General features: G+C 36.8%; 5 protein-coding genes across 5 annotated transcripts; 2 read left to right on the top strand and 3 right to left on the bottom strand. All coding sequences in view use genetic code 12, as the record gives it.

Moving 5' to 3' along the window:
* Window positions 1-2,775: 2,775 nt before the first annotated feature.
* On the bottom strand, window positions 2,776-4,679 carry DASC09_054480 (uncharacterized protein; the record flags this gene model as incomplete). Its single annotated transcript, XM_064999047.1, has 2 exons — window positions 2,776-2,789; window positions 2,813-4,679. 2 exons carry the CDS (start codon window positions 4,677-4,679, stop codon window positions 2,776-2,778), a joined length of 1,881 nt encoding a protein of 626 aa, XP_064855119.1.
* Window positions 4,680-5,825: 1,146 nt separating this feature from the next.
* DASC09_054470 (uncharacterized protein) lies at window positions 5,826-7,309 on the top strand (the record flags this gene model as incomplete). The annotated part of the gene is made up of 2 exons (XM_064999046.1): window positions 5,826-6,597; window positions 6,666-7,309. 2 exons carry the CDS (start codon window positions 5,826-5,828, stop codon window positions 7,307-7,309), a joined length of 1,416 nt encoding a protein of 471 aa, XP_064855118.1.
* A 468-nt stretch (window positions 7,310-7,777) lies between these two features.
* On the bottom strand, window positions 7,778-8,449 carry CMD1 (calmodulin; the record flags this gene model as incomplete). Its single annotated transcript, XM_064999045.1, has 2 exons — window positions 7,778-8,224; window positions 8,447-8,449. 2 exons carry the CDS (start codon window positions 8,447-8,449, stop codon window positions 7,778-7,780), a joined length of 450 nt encoding a protein of 149 aa, XP_064855117.1.
* A 578-nt stretch (window positions 8,450-9,027) lies between these two features.
* On the bottom strand, window positions 9,028-9,939 carry DASC09_054450 (uncharacterized protein; the record flags this gene model as incomplete). Its single annotated transcript, XM_064999044.1, has 2 exons — window positions 9,028-9,760; window positions 9,914-9,939. 2 exons carry the CDS (start codon window positions 9,937-9,939, stop codon window positions 9,028-9,030), a joined length of 759 nt encoding a protein of 252 aa, XP_064855116.1.
* A 947-nt stretch (window positions 9,940-10,886) lies between these two features.
* On the top strand, window positions 10,887-12,869 carry NOC3 (Noc3p; the record flags this gene model as incomplete). Its single annotated transcript, XM_064999043.1, has 1 exon — window positions 10,887-12,869. The coding sequence occupies one exon, from the start codon at window positions 10,887-10,889 to the stop codon at window positions 12,867-12,869; it is 1,983 nt and encodes a 660-aa protein (XP_064855115.1).
* Between the last annotated feature and the right edge of the window lie 97 nt (window positions 12,870-12,966).

Genomic DNA, 12,966 nt, shown 5'->3' with positions numbered 1-12,966 from the left:
TGTAATATTTGGTGCTGATGTCTTTTTGGAGAGTATTAGGCCAGGTTTGACTCGAGTTCCCAATTTTAACGCCTAGATATTGGGTTTCATAATTATTGTCAGCAATATCTATTTGGAAGTCGGACTGGAATGGTATTTGATCGCATGGAACAATTAATCTGGATTTGCTTTTGTTTAATTTAGAACCACTGACTTGTTCGAACGCCTGAATTATCTTCATAGTGTTTTTGAAGTCATTATGATCTCTCAAGAATAAGGTAACATCATCTGCATAGGCAAGGTATTTGACTCTGGGGATGATGTTTGGTTGGATCTTATGGTTGTAACTGAATCCTTTATTTAATCTTTGGATGGCTCTTAGAAAAGGTTCAAGGGCTAACGCGAAAATTGTTGGTGAAAGTGGGTTGCCCTGAAGGGTTCCGTTTCTTAATGGGAAAGAAGGGCCTGTAATGTTATTTAGGCAAATGGTTCCGAGGGCTTTGGTAAGGATAGCGTGAATAGTTTCCGTCATTTTTCCAAAATTGAGTTTTCGAAGTAATATTTTAAGGTATAGATGGGAAATCTGGTCAAAAGCCTTTTCAAAGTCAGCAAGCATGATTCGGTGGTTAGTAGAATGATTGACATGTGGCTTGTCTTGTGGGGATATTAAACTGGAAAGCAAGTCACCGAAAATTGTTATATTAGAGAAGGAGGATCTTTCAGGTATGAAACCAACTTGATTTGGGCCGATAATTTTTTGCAAGAACGGGAGCAAACGGGCGTTGATGATGCTGGAAAAGAGTTTCAAATTTGTGTTGATTAATGCTATGGGCCTGTAATTCTCCACTTTTTGAACATCTTTGTTTGGTTTTGGTATGAGAGTGAATTTTATGGTTCGATAGTTGAATGGAATTTCCCCTGAAGAAAGAATTTGGTTAAATTCTTTTAGAAGTATGTGTTTTATCTGAGGAAAGAGAGACTTATAAACGCCGTATGGTATACCATCTACCCCGGGGGCGGATTGAGTATTGGATTCAGTAACTGCATATTCCAATTCTGTCATGGTGATTGGTTTGTTCAAGTTGTTGGATTCAGTGTTGGTTAGTGGTATCTGATCTCCCAAGGAGGCGTTGATGAACCTTTCTATATTTTCCGAGCTCTTTGAACCACGAGATCCATCGTAGAGTTTTTGATAGTAATTGGTTACTTCTAGAAGCATGTCTTGCTGTGATGTCAATAAAGCGCCATCTGAAGCTTTGAGGGCTTTGATTGGGCGCGGTCTGGAGTGTTGGTGGAACCTAGTTCTTATGTGGTCATAATAATTTGGTTCATCAGTATTTTCTGTTATTTTCTTGTGTACCATCGTCAAAAAATTCAGCTTCAAGCGAATCTCGGAAATGAGGTCTGAAGTAGAGTTCACAGTGGGTGGAAACTTGATCTTCAGAAGCCATTGAATAATATGATTTTTAATAATATTATGTTGGGGGATGTAAGTCATTGCATGAGGTTGAGTGTTGATTTCAAGAATAATAGAATCGTGAGTTGAAGAAGACTTTAGATAGTTTTGTTGGGACATTTGAATATGAAATCTGTTTTTGTCGGAGATCATGGACTGACTGATATAAAAACGATCTATTCTGCGACTACTTTCTTCCGTGGTGGATTGGTTAGTCCAATTCTTTTTAATCTGGTGCAATTTTGGATGTTCATAGATATCTGCTAGCTTGAAAGTTTTGATTAGCTTTTTAAGCGACTCGGACGATCTTTGTTCGCGAGAACGGAAGTTAGCAGAGTCTCTTGAATTGACAAAATTATTAAAGTCACCTCCGAGAATAATGTTGATGGTCTTATTGTTGCTTCTCGCTCTGAGAGCGGTAAGCTGGGTTTGGAGGGTGATGGAGAGTTGATTTTGAAGGAGGATTTGTTTTTGGTAATCAGCAGATGGGTTGTAGATATTGATTAGCCAAAGCCAGTTATTGGCATCTTGTTCAATAATGGCATCTGTGATATAAACCTGGAGCTGGCTCAGTACTGCAATTGTTAGCAATGAATGATCAACGACCTTTATGTGGTCCTCAATTATAATAGCTGTGCGGGATGATGGAGTATTTTTATAAATTTTTTTGTTTTGGTGTTGGAAGAGGAAGTCCTCGCCAAGATTAAGTTCTTGAAACATTGAAATGTTATATTGGTTTGATAGATGGAGAATTTTGGAGTCATCCAATCTCAATCTTTGGATGTTTTGACTAATGATCGATAGTTTACTCATTTTGTGTATGAGAGGCGTTTTTTGTGACATTTGAGCCATCTGATTGAGGTGAATTTATTTCGTTGTTGTTATCCTCCAGGGGGGAAGATTGTTCTTTTGACAGAAGCTTCATTGGCCGGGGAGTAAATGATTCCAGTGGCGTGGGCATTTTGTCTAAGTTTTCCAGGATAGTTGGATGTTTTGAGAAGGGGGAAGCTGAATGAGGTGAGGTAGAATGAGGTGAGGTAGTAATAGGGGTAGGAACAGAGGTAGGGACAGAAGCAGGGACAGAATCAGGGGCAGAAGCAGGGGCAGAAGCAGGGGCAGAAGCAGGGGCAGAAGCAGGGATAGAAGAAGTGGCCAGAGCCGAGGAAGTGACAGTATCACGGGCAGGGGTAGGTGAAGGAGGAATGTTGGCAGCAGAAGAAGTAGTATGATGTTGTGAGTTTACTTCTTGATGTCTGCGAGAAACACGGACCTGAGGGTGGGATGAAGGTGAGGCGAGGATCTTTTTGGAGACCTTGCTAATATGGGCCAGCTTGATGGCGCTAATGGCCGCGAACTTGGCGTGCTTCTTAGATTTACCTTTCTTGGACAATAATTCTATTGGTTTGGTTTGATGTCTGAGAGTAGCAGTGTGTTGGGTTGTAGAGGTTTCGAGTTCATCCATGGATTGGTCTGCATCAGTAGAGAGGCCTTCCTCTAAAGCATCTTCCTCATTGGATGGGTAGTTCTTTTCCAAAGTATCGTCCTCATCAATAATTGAATCATCAACATTTTCTTCTTCATTTGCCAATAAGTCGAAAGGGTTTGAATGTGGTTTAGAATATTCTGGAGTAGCCGGTTTATTCAGTTTTATTTTTCTTTTTTCGACAGTCTGAAAACCATAGTTTGATTTGTGGTTTGGTTTGACTGCTTTTCCAGAATTTTGTTTCGGAGAGTGTTTTTCTGGATCTTCCGGATTCACAATAGGTGCTCTTTGTTGCTTTTTGAAATAACAATCTTTTGCCCTATGGGATAATTTCTTGCAAATGGCACAAGATGACGTCTTGCAGTCAAAACGAGTGTGTTCACGGGAACCACATGCAGTGCAGTGGACGCATTTCGTGATGACTCTGGAGCGGAAATTTTTGTCATTGAAGAGTGGAAGGGATTTTCCTGAGTCAATTTCAATATAACCATAAGTGACAATACTGGCAGCTTTGCTAGCTTCTTCCGTAAAGTGAACGGTGTTGATTGGAAAGAAGGATGATGGATCAATTCCGGATTCATTGAAGACATGGTCAAGAAGTTTTTCCCGGTTAAATTCAGTAAATTCGGAATTCATTTCAATCTCAATTAAATGGGATTCCTTATTCATTGTATTTAACAAAGACCCTGGCGTGTAGGTATAATTTCCAACTGTAACTTTAAGGTGGATGTTAAGATATTCAATTAAAAGATTTCTGTCCTTCTTGAAGATATCAGAGCCTGTATCCTGAGGGTTTGGGATGAAGTTTGAGTTAAGGCAGATCTTCTTATTAAAAATAACCAAGTGGTTGAGGGCCCCTTTTAAGTTTTCCCTGATTATGATCAAATCCTTATCTGGTTCGTTGGATGACTGTGTAATAGTATCAAGTTCTTTGGATAACTTAGTGAGTCCGTTTTTGATGGATTCCAAGTGTTTTTCAAGAGGAAACTCTGTAAAGATATCTTTTGGGATCTTAAAGTAGATTAAGATATCCTTAAGATGCTGTTGGCTCATGATAAATTCCAAGTAGTTCTCCAAGCTGATTCTAGAGTTTCTTAATCTGTTGAATTCGTTTGTCATATTAAAACTGGTGTAGTTTTGGAAGAAATCTTCAATTTCCATGATCTTGACGAGTTCCTCGCGTTTTTCTTTGGATTTAATAATAGCAGGATTGGAGGTGGAGAACAATTTTCCTGATTTGCGTTTCTCGCTTATGGCATATTCCAATACGTCGCGGTGCTTAAAGTCAAGGATTTTGATGTGACTTGCCCATTTGAAAGTTCTTTCAAATTTCATCAACACGTTTTGGAAGGATGGATCATTGGTGTTTGTAGTGGCTCGAGGTGTGCGCTTGTCTCCAGCGGTGGCTTGAGCATAGGTTTGGATTGGTCTTGTCACATTGACAGCTGGAGCCACCGGATTGGAGGCCGTAGTTGGAGAGGCGACAGTAGAAGGTGAGACAGAGGGAACAGGAACAGAAGGAACAGAAACAGAAGGAACAGAAACAGAATTTTTTTTTGGGTTTTGAGAATTTTCGATTTTTTTTTGGTTTTCGGAGTTTTCATTAATAAAATCAGTAGAAATAACGGCTTGGGTTGGAATAACAGGATTGTGCATGTCAATGTCAGTGTCACATGCTGCATGAGAATTGCGATCGCAATCAACTGAAGAAACATTAATTGCTGGAGAGGTAGTTGGGGTAGAAATGGCGTTGGAATCCATGTTTTGGTCCGCTTCAGGATCTTCTGAAGCAGTTAAAAAGGTTTCAACAGTACTATTAATAGTATTGTCGGCTGCATCAGTAATTTCTTCATCGGAATCTTGATCTTTAGCTTGTTTGTTTATGTTTGCTATCGGGATCGGGGTTTCAGATGTTGCGCCAACATCCAATGAAGAGCCCAAAGAAACCGGGGTTTCAATGATTGGGGGATCATTAGTAGGGTCGGTGGAGTAGTTTGGAGTAGCTTTATTACTATTTCTAGTGGTTCTCATGATAAAATCAGTTTTATTTATTTTTTTTTTTTTTTATAAAGTCCCTATATTTAACTACTAAGAGCTATATAGGTCATCGCACTTTTTATGTACGGTTATTATGATCAATTATGCGCAGCTATGGCGACTTATTTGGTGTCCGTTTTCTCCCAATATTTTTGGTAACCCGGGAGTTTGGGTTGGAAAATGCAATGTTTTTGACTTGTAGCAACCTGTCACTATTTTTTTTTTTAGCCAGGGAGGAGGAAATCTTCGAAAGACACCAGCGACGCAACCTTACCGGTAGTGTGAGATTTTTACTCACTAAAACCCCCTTGTACCTTACCTTCAGAGTGGTATTACTCCTTACTCAGCTAGCGTACTGAACGTGACCTGGTGGTTAATGCAGCGAGCGGGGTTCGAACACGCGACCCTTTCTTAGTCTATGGTTCTGCCCACTACGCCACCCAGCGCAGGTATTTATTGGTAACCAGGACTCAACCCAACCATGATCCAATAATATAACAATAATCAACAATTCCGATATAGTGTAACGGCTAGCACGGTTCGCTTTCACCGAGCAAACCCGGGTTCGACTCCCGGTATCGGAACATATTTTTGCTATGCTAAACTTCTCTATATTTCTTATTTTTAAGCCCCATATTGTGATCACAAACTCACTTAGTTGTTAGCAGATGTATATTTAAGCACAATAGTGAAATTCCTTGGGTGATGCTTCCCTGGCATAAGTGGCAATTTGTGATTCTCAAGTGGAAGTCAACGTGATACCCGGCTGTTCCTTACACTTTTTTTTTTTTAACCGATCTACATCTTCCTCTACTGAGTAATCAATTCTGATGAAGAACCCGAAAAACGATCAATCAAGTATTAATATAGATGAGTAGTGGGGATAGTCAGAAAAAAATAAGTGAGCTCATCCAACAGATGGAGGTGATAAAGAATAATCTATCGCAAATGACGACCAACCAGGTGATTGCTGCAAATCATCAGGTCCAGGCTTCTAGTTACAAAAGCAGTCATTATACTCCATATAACCACGCCCATGTATACCGTGGTGGTAGGGGACGCGGATATAGGACAAGATCAAGAGGTCATTATAGAGGTGGATACAAGGGTCATGCGAATACTGCTCGCGGGTCTAAAGTGAGGAACATGTCATTATTAATTGATAATAACCATGCGGATAAACATGAGTCCGAGGGGGCTAGTTCAACTGGTAATCAAGGATACGTATCAACTGTCACAGGAAATGCAATGACGTTAGTTAACAAGGAGATTTTTGATAAGGAATTGCAAGATAGGTTAAAAAGGGCGAAAATTATTGAACTAAAAAAGAAGATTCTAAAGAAGCAAATCGAGAATAAAGTTTTATTAGCAGGTTTCAACAAGAATAAAAGCAAATATGATTATTGTGATTGGACTCACTTATATGGACCAAAAAGTGAAGCAACACTGTTAGGATATGGTTTATATGCGGTTGTTGGGAATGGGAAGAAACTTGCACCTCTTTCCTTGGACCCGCGAAGTGAGGAATTGGGGGCAAAAGTGGAATATAATGGACATGAATATATAAGGTCTTCTGGTGGAGTGTTGGTAAACATTTCAACTCCAAGTGAGCAAGAATATTGTCATTATTATACTGCTGCAGGTATGTATACTTTTTTTAAAAAAAATTATGGGAGATCAATTTCTAATATTTTCTAATTTTTTTTCTAGGTGCTTGTCAAAGGTATGCAGCGTGTCAGTTCAAGCATTCAAAAGATCATGTGGCACTTTGTAGGAGATTTATCTCACACAAATGCCCAGAATCAGCAGCGAGTTGTCAGTTATCTCATACGCCAAACCAATTCAATTCCCCAACTTGCTTGTTCTTTTTGAACGGGTACTGTGCTAAGGGAGATGAATGTATTTTTGGCCATGTCATGACAAATCCAGATGCCCATATTTGCAGGCCATTCGCATTGGGTGGATGGTGTGATCGTGGGTTGAGTTGCACTTACAAGCATATTTATGATTGCCCTGATTTTGTGGATTATAATGGATGTTTAAAAGGTAAAGCATGCAAATTAAACCACCCAAAAAAGAGGAACGATGATTTAAAGGATGATAAAATGAATCAAAACAGAAAAATTAAGAGTGAGGGGGAAATCTCAGACAAGGTGGATATGAAGAATATATCTGAAATCTTGGATTTTAGCTCGAGTGATGATGAAGAAGAAGAAGACGATGATGATGATGACAACGAAAGTGACGGTAGTGACGATGGTGAAGAGAAAAAACGAGAGGAATCAAGCCAAGAGAGAATAGAACAAAATGAAGATAAAACTCTTGAGCTCAACCAGGATTATGTTCTGTTATAGGAATCTTCCACATATAAATTCCTTATAGAGGAAAAAAAAGAATCTAGTACGAAGCAGAATATGCTAATAAAAATGAAGAAAATGAAATGAGATAAAGAAAAATGAAAATAATTAAAAAAAGAAAAATAGAACGCAAAAAACAAAACAAAAACAGAAGAGTAAAACTAAACAAAATAAAGTAAAATTAAAAAAAAAGCAAAAAATATAGGTGATTATCTCTTATCCGAAATTTTTACGTCTTGTAAGTTATAATTTAGAAATATTAGGCACTACTGTTGTTAAATTTAGGTTGTGAGTAGAAAGTGGGGCCTTCAAAACAATCATAAGAATTACTACAATTGCAGCACTCCTGGAGAACGATAAAAAATGCTGCTTTATTAGAGAGACTATCCAATTTCATATATATATTTCTACTAGAACAAAATAACACATATATCCAGAAAGGAAAACGCATATCATTTCAAGAACCTATTTAGGACTCAACAACTGGGTGAATTCATTGATGTCAATTTCACCATCATTATTAGAATCAGCTTCCTTAATCATTTGGTCAATTTCAGCATCACTCAACTTCTCACCAATTGAAGTCAAAACATGTCTTAATTCGGCGGCAGAAATCTTCCCATCACCATTTCTGTCAAACACTTTGAACGCTTCAATGATTTCTAATTCTGAATCGTTATCCTTCAATTTTCTAGCCATCATGGTCAAGAATTCTGGGAAATCAATAGAACCATCGGAATTTATGTCGACTTCATTGATCATATCATTTAATTCGGATTCTGAAGGGTTTTGACCCAAAGCTCTCATGACAGTACCCAATTCCTTGGTTGTAATTTTACCATCGTTATTTTTGTCGAACAAAGAGAAAGCCTCTTTGAATTCTGTAATTTGTTCTTCAGTTAACTTATCAGCCTATAATGATCTGTTAGTTACCAATGTTTTTTGTTCATTTGCTGTCAATGTTCATTTGTTGTTGTTACCAAGAAATTATCCCAGATCAACAAAATAATAAGGAAGCCCTCGCCTTCATTGGAAATGAAAAAAAAAAAAAAAAAAACAAAAAAAAGGAGAATTTACAGACCGCCAAATAAATAATGTCTAGATGATTGATCCGTATTATATCCTGCAACTTACCATACTTGTAGATTCTATATTGTATATGTTGACACCACTTACACAAGCAATAGTGACACGGAGGTCTCAAACATTTTTTCTGCATTTTCCCCCATCCGCAAAAAAAATTAAATTCATAAATCATCCGGACATCATGGGTGTGCGGGTGTCGTATGCGGTAATCAATCACCTCAACATGGTCAAAGATATGATTATTGAATTTTGACGATCTGCCCAAATCAAATGCTATTGTTTATCCGGCCTACTGACAATAGCCAGTATATATACAAACTCCCAAGCTCTTCCCTCTTCCTTTTATTTATCCTGTATTTCAATTAAAGAATTTGGCTGGCCTGATATATTTGCAACACAATACAGCGGAATTTTGTATAATAATAGAGCAGAGGCAAATAGGGAACGAAAACGGGAGGGACAAACCATGATGCAATAGGTACTGATATTACGTGGATGAAAAGCTAGAAAATAACTGATGATACTATAAGCATTCATATTGCTGATAAGAGAATCTATAAAAAAGCGAGGCTATATACTGTCGAAAAACAAATAAAAATATAGTAGAATCATGTTAATTCATTATATTTTCAATCACGATAGCTCTTACCCCTAAATAATCCCTTTCCTTCCTTTTCCTGTCTCTCAAAAATGATAATTGCTAATGATTTATCACCATCATGATGTTTGAGAATACCAGTAAAGTGTAAGCCACAAGGATTGCATACTTTTCTAAGCTTTCCGTCGCTATCGGGAATGTTTCTCCATTGCTTTGGGGTACATTCTTGCTTGCAATGATTGCATAAACCCCGAACCCCAGTTTTGTGCCTTCTATTCTTGGCTCTTTTTTTTGAAAGCTTGATCTTGATCTTTTTTATGTTTTTGTTTGAGGAGGTTTTCAGCTTTTTGGTATTTCTTGAATTTGAGAGAGGCACTTGAATACTCTTTTTTTGTTTGGTTGTAGAAACCAATGGTTCTTTCATTTTATCTTCTTCCACATTTTTGAGAGACTCTGTTGGACTAGCTGTCGTATAAGATCCATCATTGGTTGTTGTGCTACCTTCAGCATGAGCCAAATTAGAAGAAATTGAACTCAGTAGACTTTTGGTGCTTTTTTGAGAAGTCTCATCAATTTCGTTTTTTTCTCCTTTCTTCTCGTTTTGATGATCCATATGAGGATGAGGCAAAGAAGCAGGTTTTTGGAAAGAAGGTTGAGCACTCCAATTGTAATTGAAGTTTACTTGCACTGATGATCCTTGAGCTTCGGATTTTCTACTTCTGTAATATTGCTCATGATGAATCTTTTGAATACTTAAAGGAATACTGAGTAAGAAGGTTAGTAAATTAGAAAAATAAAAGCCGGGAGGCTTGAAAAGAATTATATATGTAAAAGTAGAAAATCAAATATCATTGATCATTAATAAAGTGAAATAAATATATTGTGGAATGAATAAATGTTGTTGAATAATTACTCACTAATATTGTTGTAGTTCTTTTGACATTTCTTGATATTGACGTCTATCAACAGGCTTTTGTAAAAATATTTAGAATTAATGAGATATGAAAGATATAAAATAAATTCATATATATATATATTGACCTGAGAAATAGAGAAATTTGGAAAATAGGCAGGCAGATGAGACAATTTCTAATTTTCCTGACTTGCAAATCCATGTCAAATACATATAATGAACAGGCAGGAAATTATTTATTCAGAGTTGGAAAGTGAAATAATCGACTAGAGATTAAAACTCTTTTGGGTATGTGTATAATTCCACTGTTCATAGTCTTGGGTAAAACACTTTATACACTGATTATTGTGTTCTTTCTGGTAGTGACCTTACTTCGCCGCAAAATTACACTTCTTATTTTCAGTGCTATCACAAATATCTTAAAATAGGAAACATATCCTAAGAATCAATTGTTTACAAGTATTGTATTTGTGTTCTCTAAAAAAATCCAAAATGTTGGAATTTCCGCTATTTTCTGTGATTCTTCAAACACAAATTACTATTACTGTACGTAAATAGCCAAGAGGCTGTCAAAAATAGAGGTAAATTGAGGAAAAATTTAGAGTGATTACATATTCAAAAGATGAGCAGAGAGGATGAAGTTCAATAATCAACTCCGGAAAAAAGAACTTGGGATGTGATTTGGAATTTGAGTAATAAAATCGGTTGCAACGCTTATATTTTTCAAGCTGCTATGTTAAATTTGGAATATATAACATATATGATATTTATAATTTTCTCTTCGCTCATTCCTGATCGCTTTGATACTCATTTGAAAAGAGAAAGAGCCACAGGGAAGAAACACTCCAAGAGGTGCTCATCGACTCACGTGACACATACAATTTTTTTTTTTTTTTTTTGCATCAAAATTTTTCTCTATTGGAAAAGAGAAGCAGCTTTTGGAACTGACCCAAACAAGAACAGAAAGGATTTTCATAATGGGTAAGAGAAAGGCCGAGCTCTCCAAAGGTGCTACTAAGCTAAAGAAGCAGCGTGCTGAAGAAGATAGAATTTTGTCTGCTGGTTTCAATAATGTGATCTTATCAGAAGAAGAAGATGATGATGGTGGAAACTTTTCAGAAGAAAGTGATGAGGATGAGAATGATTGGGAGAATGAAGAACAAGATTATGAAAATGTTCCAAGATCTTTGGTGAAAAATAAAAAAATCGTGGAAGGTTTGCCTATTAAGACTAGCGAGGGGAGAATTCAGAGAATTGTCAGGGAACAAGATGAAGAAGATGAATCAGAAGAAGAAGATGAGAAAGATGATGAGGATGAAAAGCCTACAGAAGAAGACTCCAAGAAAAGTGAAGAAGAATTATCTGATGATGAAGAAGTTTACGCATTCTCGGAAAATATGACCGAAGAAGAAAAGCTTATTCAATTACAGGAAGACATTGCCGAAATGGTTGAGAAATTGATAGAACAACCGGAAGAAAATATTTCTTCCTTAACTAGATTACGCAAAATGGCTCAATCTAAAAATCCTGTGACTTCCAGGTACTCCTTGCTAGCATTGGTTTCAACTTTCAAAAGCATTGTGCCTGGTTATAGAATAAGACCATTGTCAGAAACAGAAAAGAAAGAAAAAGTCTCCAAAGATATTGCAAAATTAAGAATGTTCGAACAGACTCTTTTAGCCAATTATAAAGCTTATCTCAATATTTTGTCAACTAATGCTAAATCATTTTCAAAGAAGAGCTATTTGGGAAGAGTTTCCATAACGGCGTCCTGTGAATTGGTAAGCTCATTGTCTCATTTTAATTTTGTGGAAGACTTATTGAACATATTGATAAAGTTCGTTTGCAGATTCAGAGGCCCATTGCCAAAAGAATCTGAAGAACCAGAAAAGCTTGCTAATATTAAGCTTTTCACTCGTTGTATAAGTGTTTTGCAAGAGCAGTTGGACGAAGATATAACTTATGGTAAACTTTCTTTTGACGTTTGCAGATTGATTTCTAAGTCATTGAAACAAAAAGACTACCGTGTCAACAAAGAAGTTGTCGCCCTATATTTGTCATTGTCAATATTATCAGATTACGATCCCCAAAATGCCATGGATAATGCATCGCAATCTAAGCTAAAATTAAAGAAGAAGGATAGAGTTCATTTATCGAAAAAGGAGCGGAAAGCAAGAAAAGAACGTAAAGAAATTGATGAAGAAATGAGAAAGGCTGAGTTACAAGTTTCTAGGGAAGAAAGAGACAGAAACCAGGCAGAAATTTTGAAGATTTTGTTGTCAAATTATTTGCAGATCTTGAAAACTAGAAATGATCATTTGATGGCCAGTGTTCTAGAAGGGTTAGCCAAATATGGGTTCATGGCTAATCTCGAGTTAATTGGTGATTTTTTACAAATTATGAAGGAATTAATTCAAGATATTTCTGCTGAAGAACACTTGACTGATCATAGAATTAAGCAAATTTTGTTCTGTATTGTTACGTCTTTTACTTTGATGGATAACGGGAATAATAAAATCAGAATGGATATGTCCAAGTTTATTGACGTACTTTACGGTATTCTTTTAGATATTTCAATGGATGCGGAAATCACTAAGTCGATTAAATTGTTGATTAGAACTTTGAATGCAATTTTCATTCAGACCAAATCAAGCACAAAAATAAGAAATTTGGCCTTTACAAAAAAAATTTACATGTTGATTTTAAATACCAGTGAGAAGCCAACTTTGGCTTTGCTAGGGTTCTTGTCTCAGCTAATTGATAAGGCCCCAGAAATCAAAAACATGTATAATATTGATGATAGAGTTGAAAATGGCACTTTTGTGATGGAAGCAGACCATCCTAGCAGAAGCAATCCTGAGGCTGCTACGATATGGGAGAATTGCTTGCTTGTTAACCATTATTGCCCGTCCATTTCTGGCAGCGCGAAGAAGGTTTTGAAACAATCTAGATCTAGTTAGCTTCCTAATATTAATGTATTATTATTATCTCTAAAAAAAATTTTATTTCCAAAAAATGCACATTTCCACGCCCCCCCCTTTTTTTTTTAGTAAGTAT

This window comes from Saccharomycopsis crataegensis, assembly GCF_037102585.1.
Source record: "Saccharomycopsis crataegensis DNA, jcf7180000000087, whole genome shotgun sequence".
In the NCBI taxonomy this organism is placed as follows: Eukaryota; Fungi; Ascomycota; class Saccharomycetes; order Ascoideales; family Saccharomycopsidaceae; genus Saccharomycopsis; species Saccharomycopsis crataegensis.
Note: the sequence above shows the minus strand (reverse complement) of the source record. Positions and strands in the feature narration are given on the sequence as shown.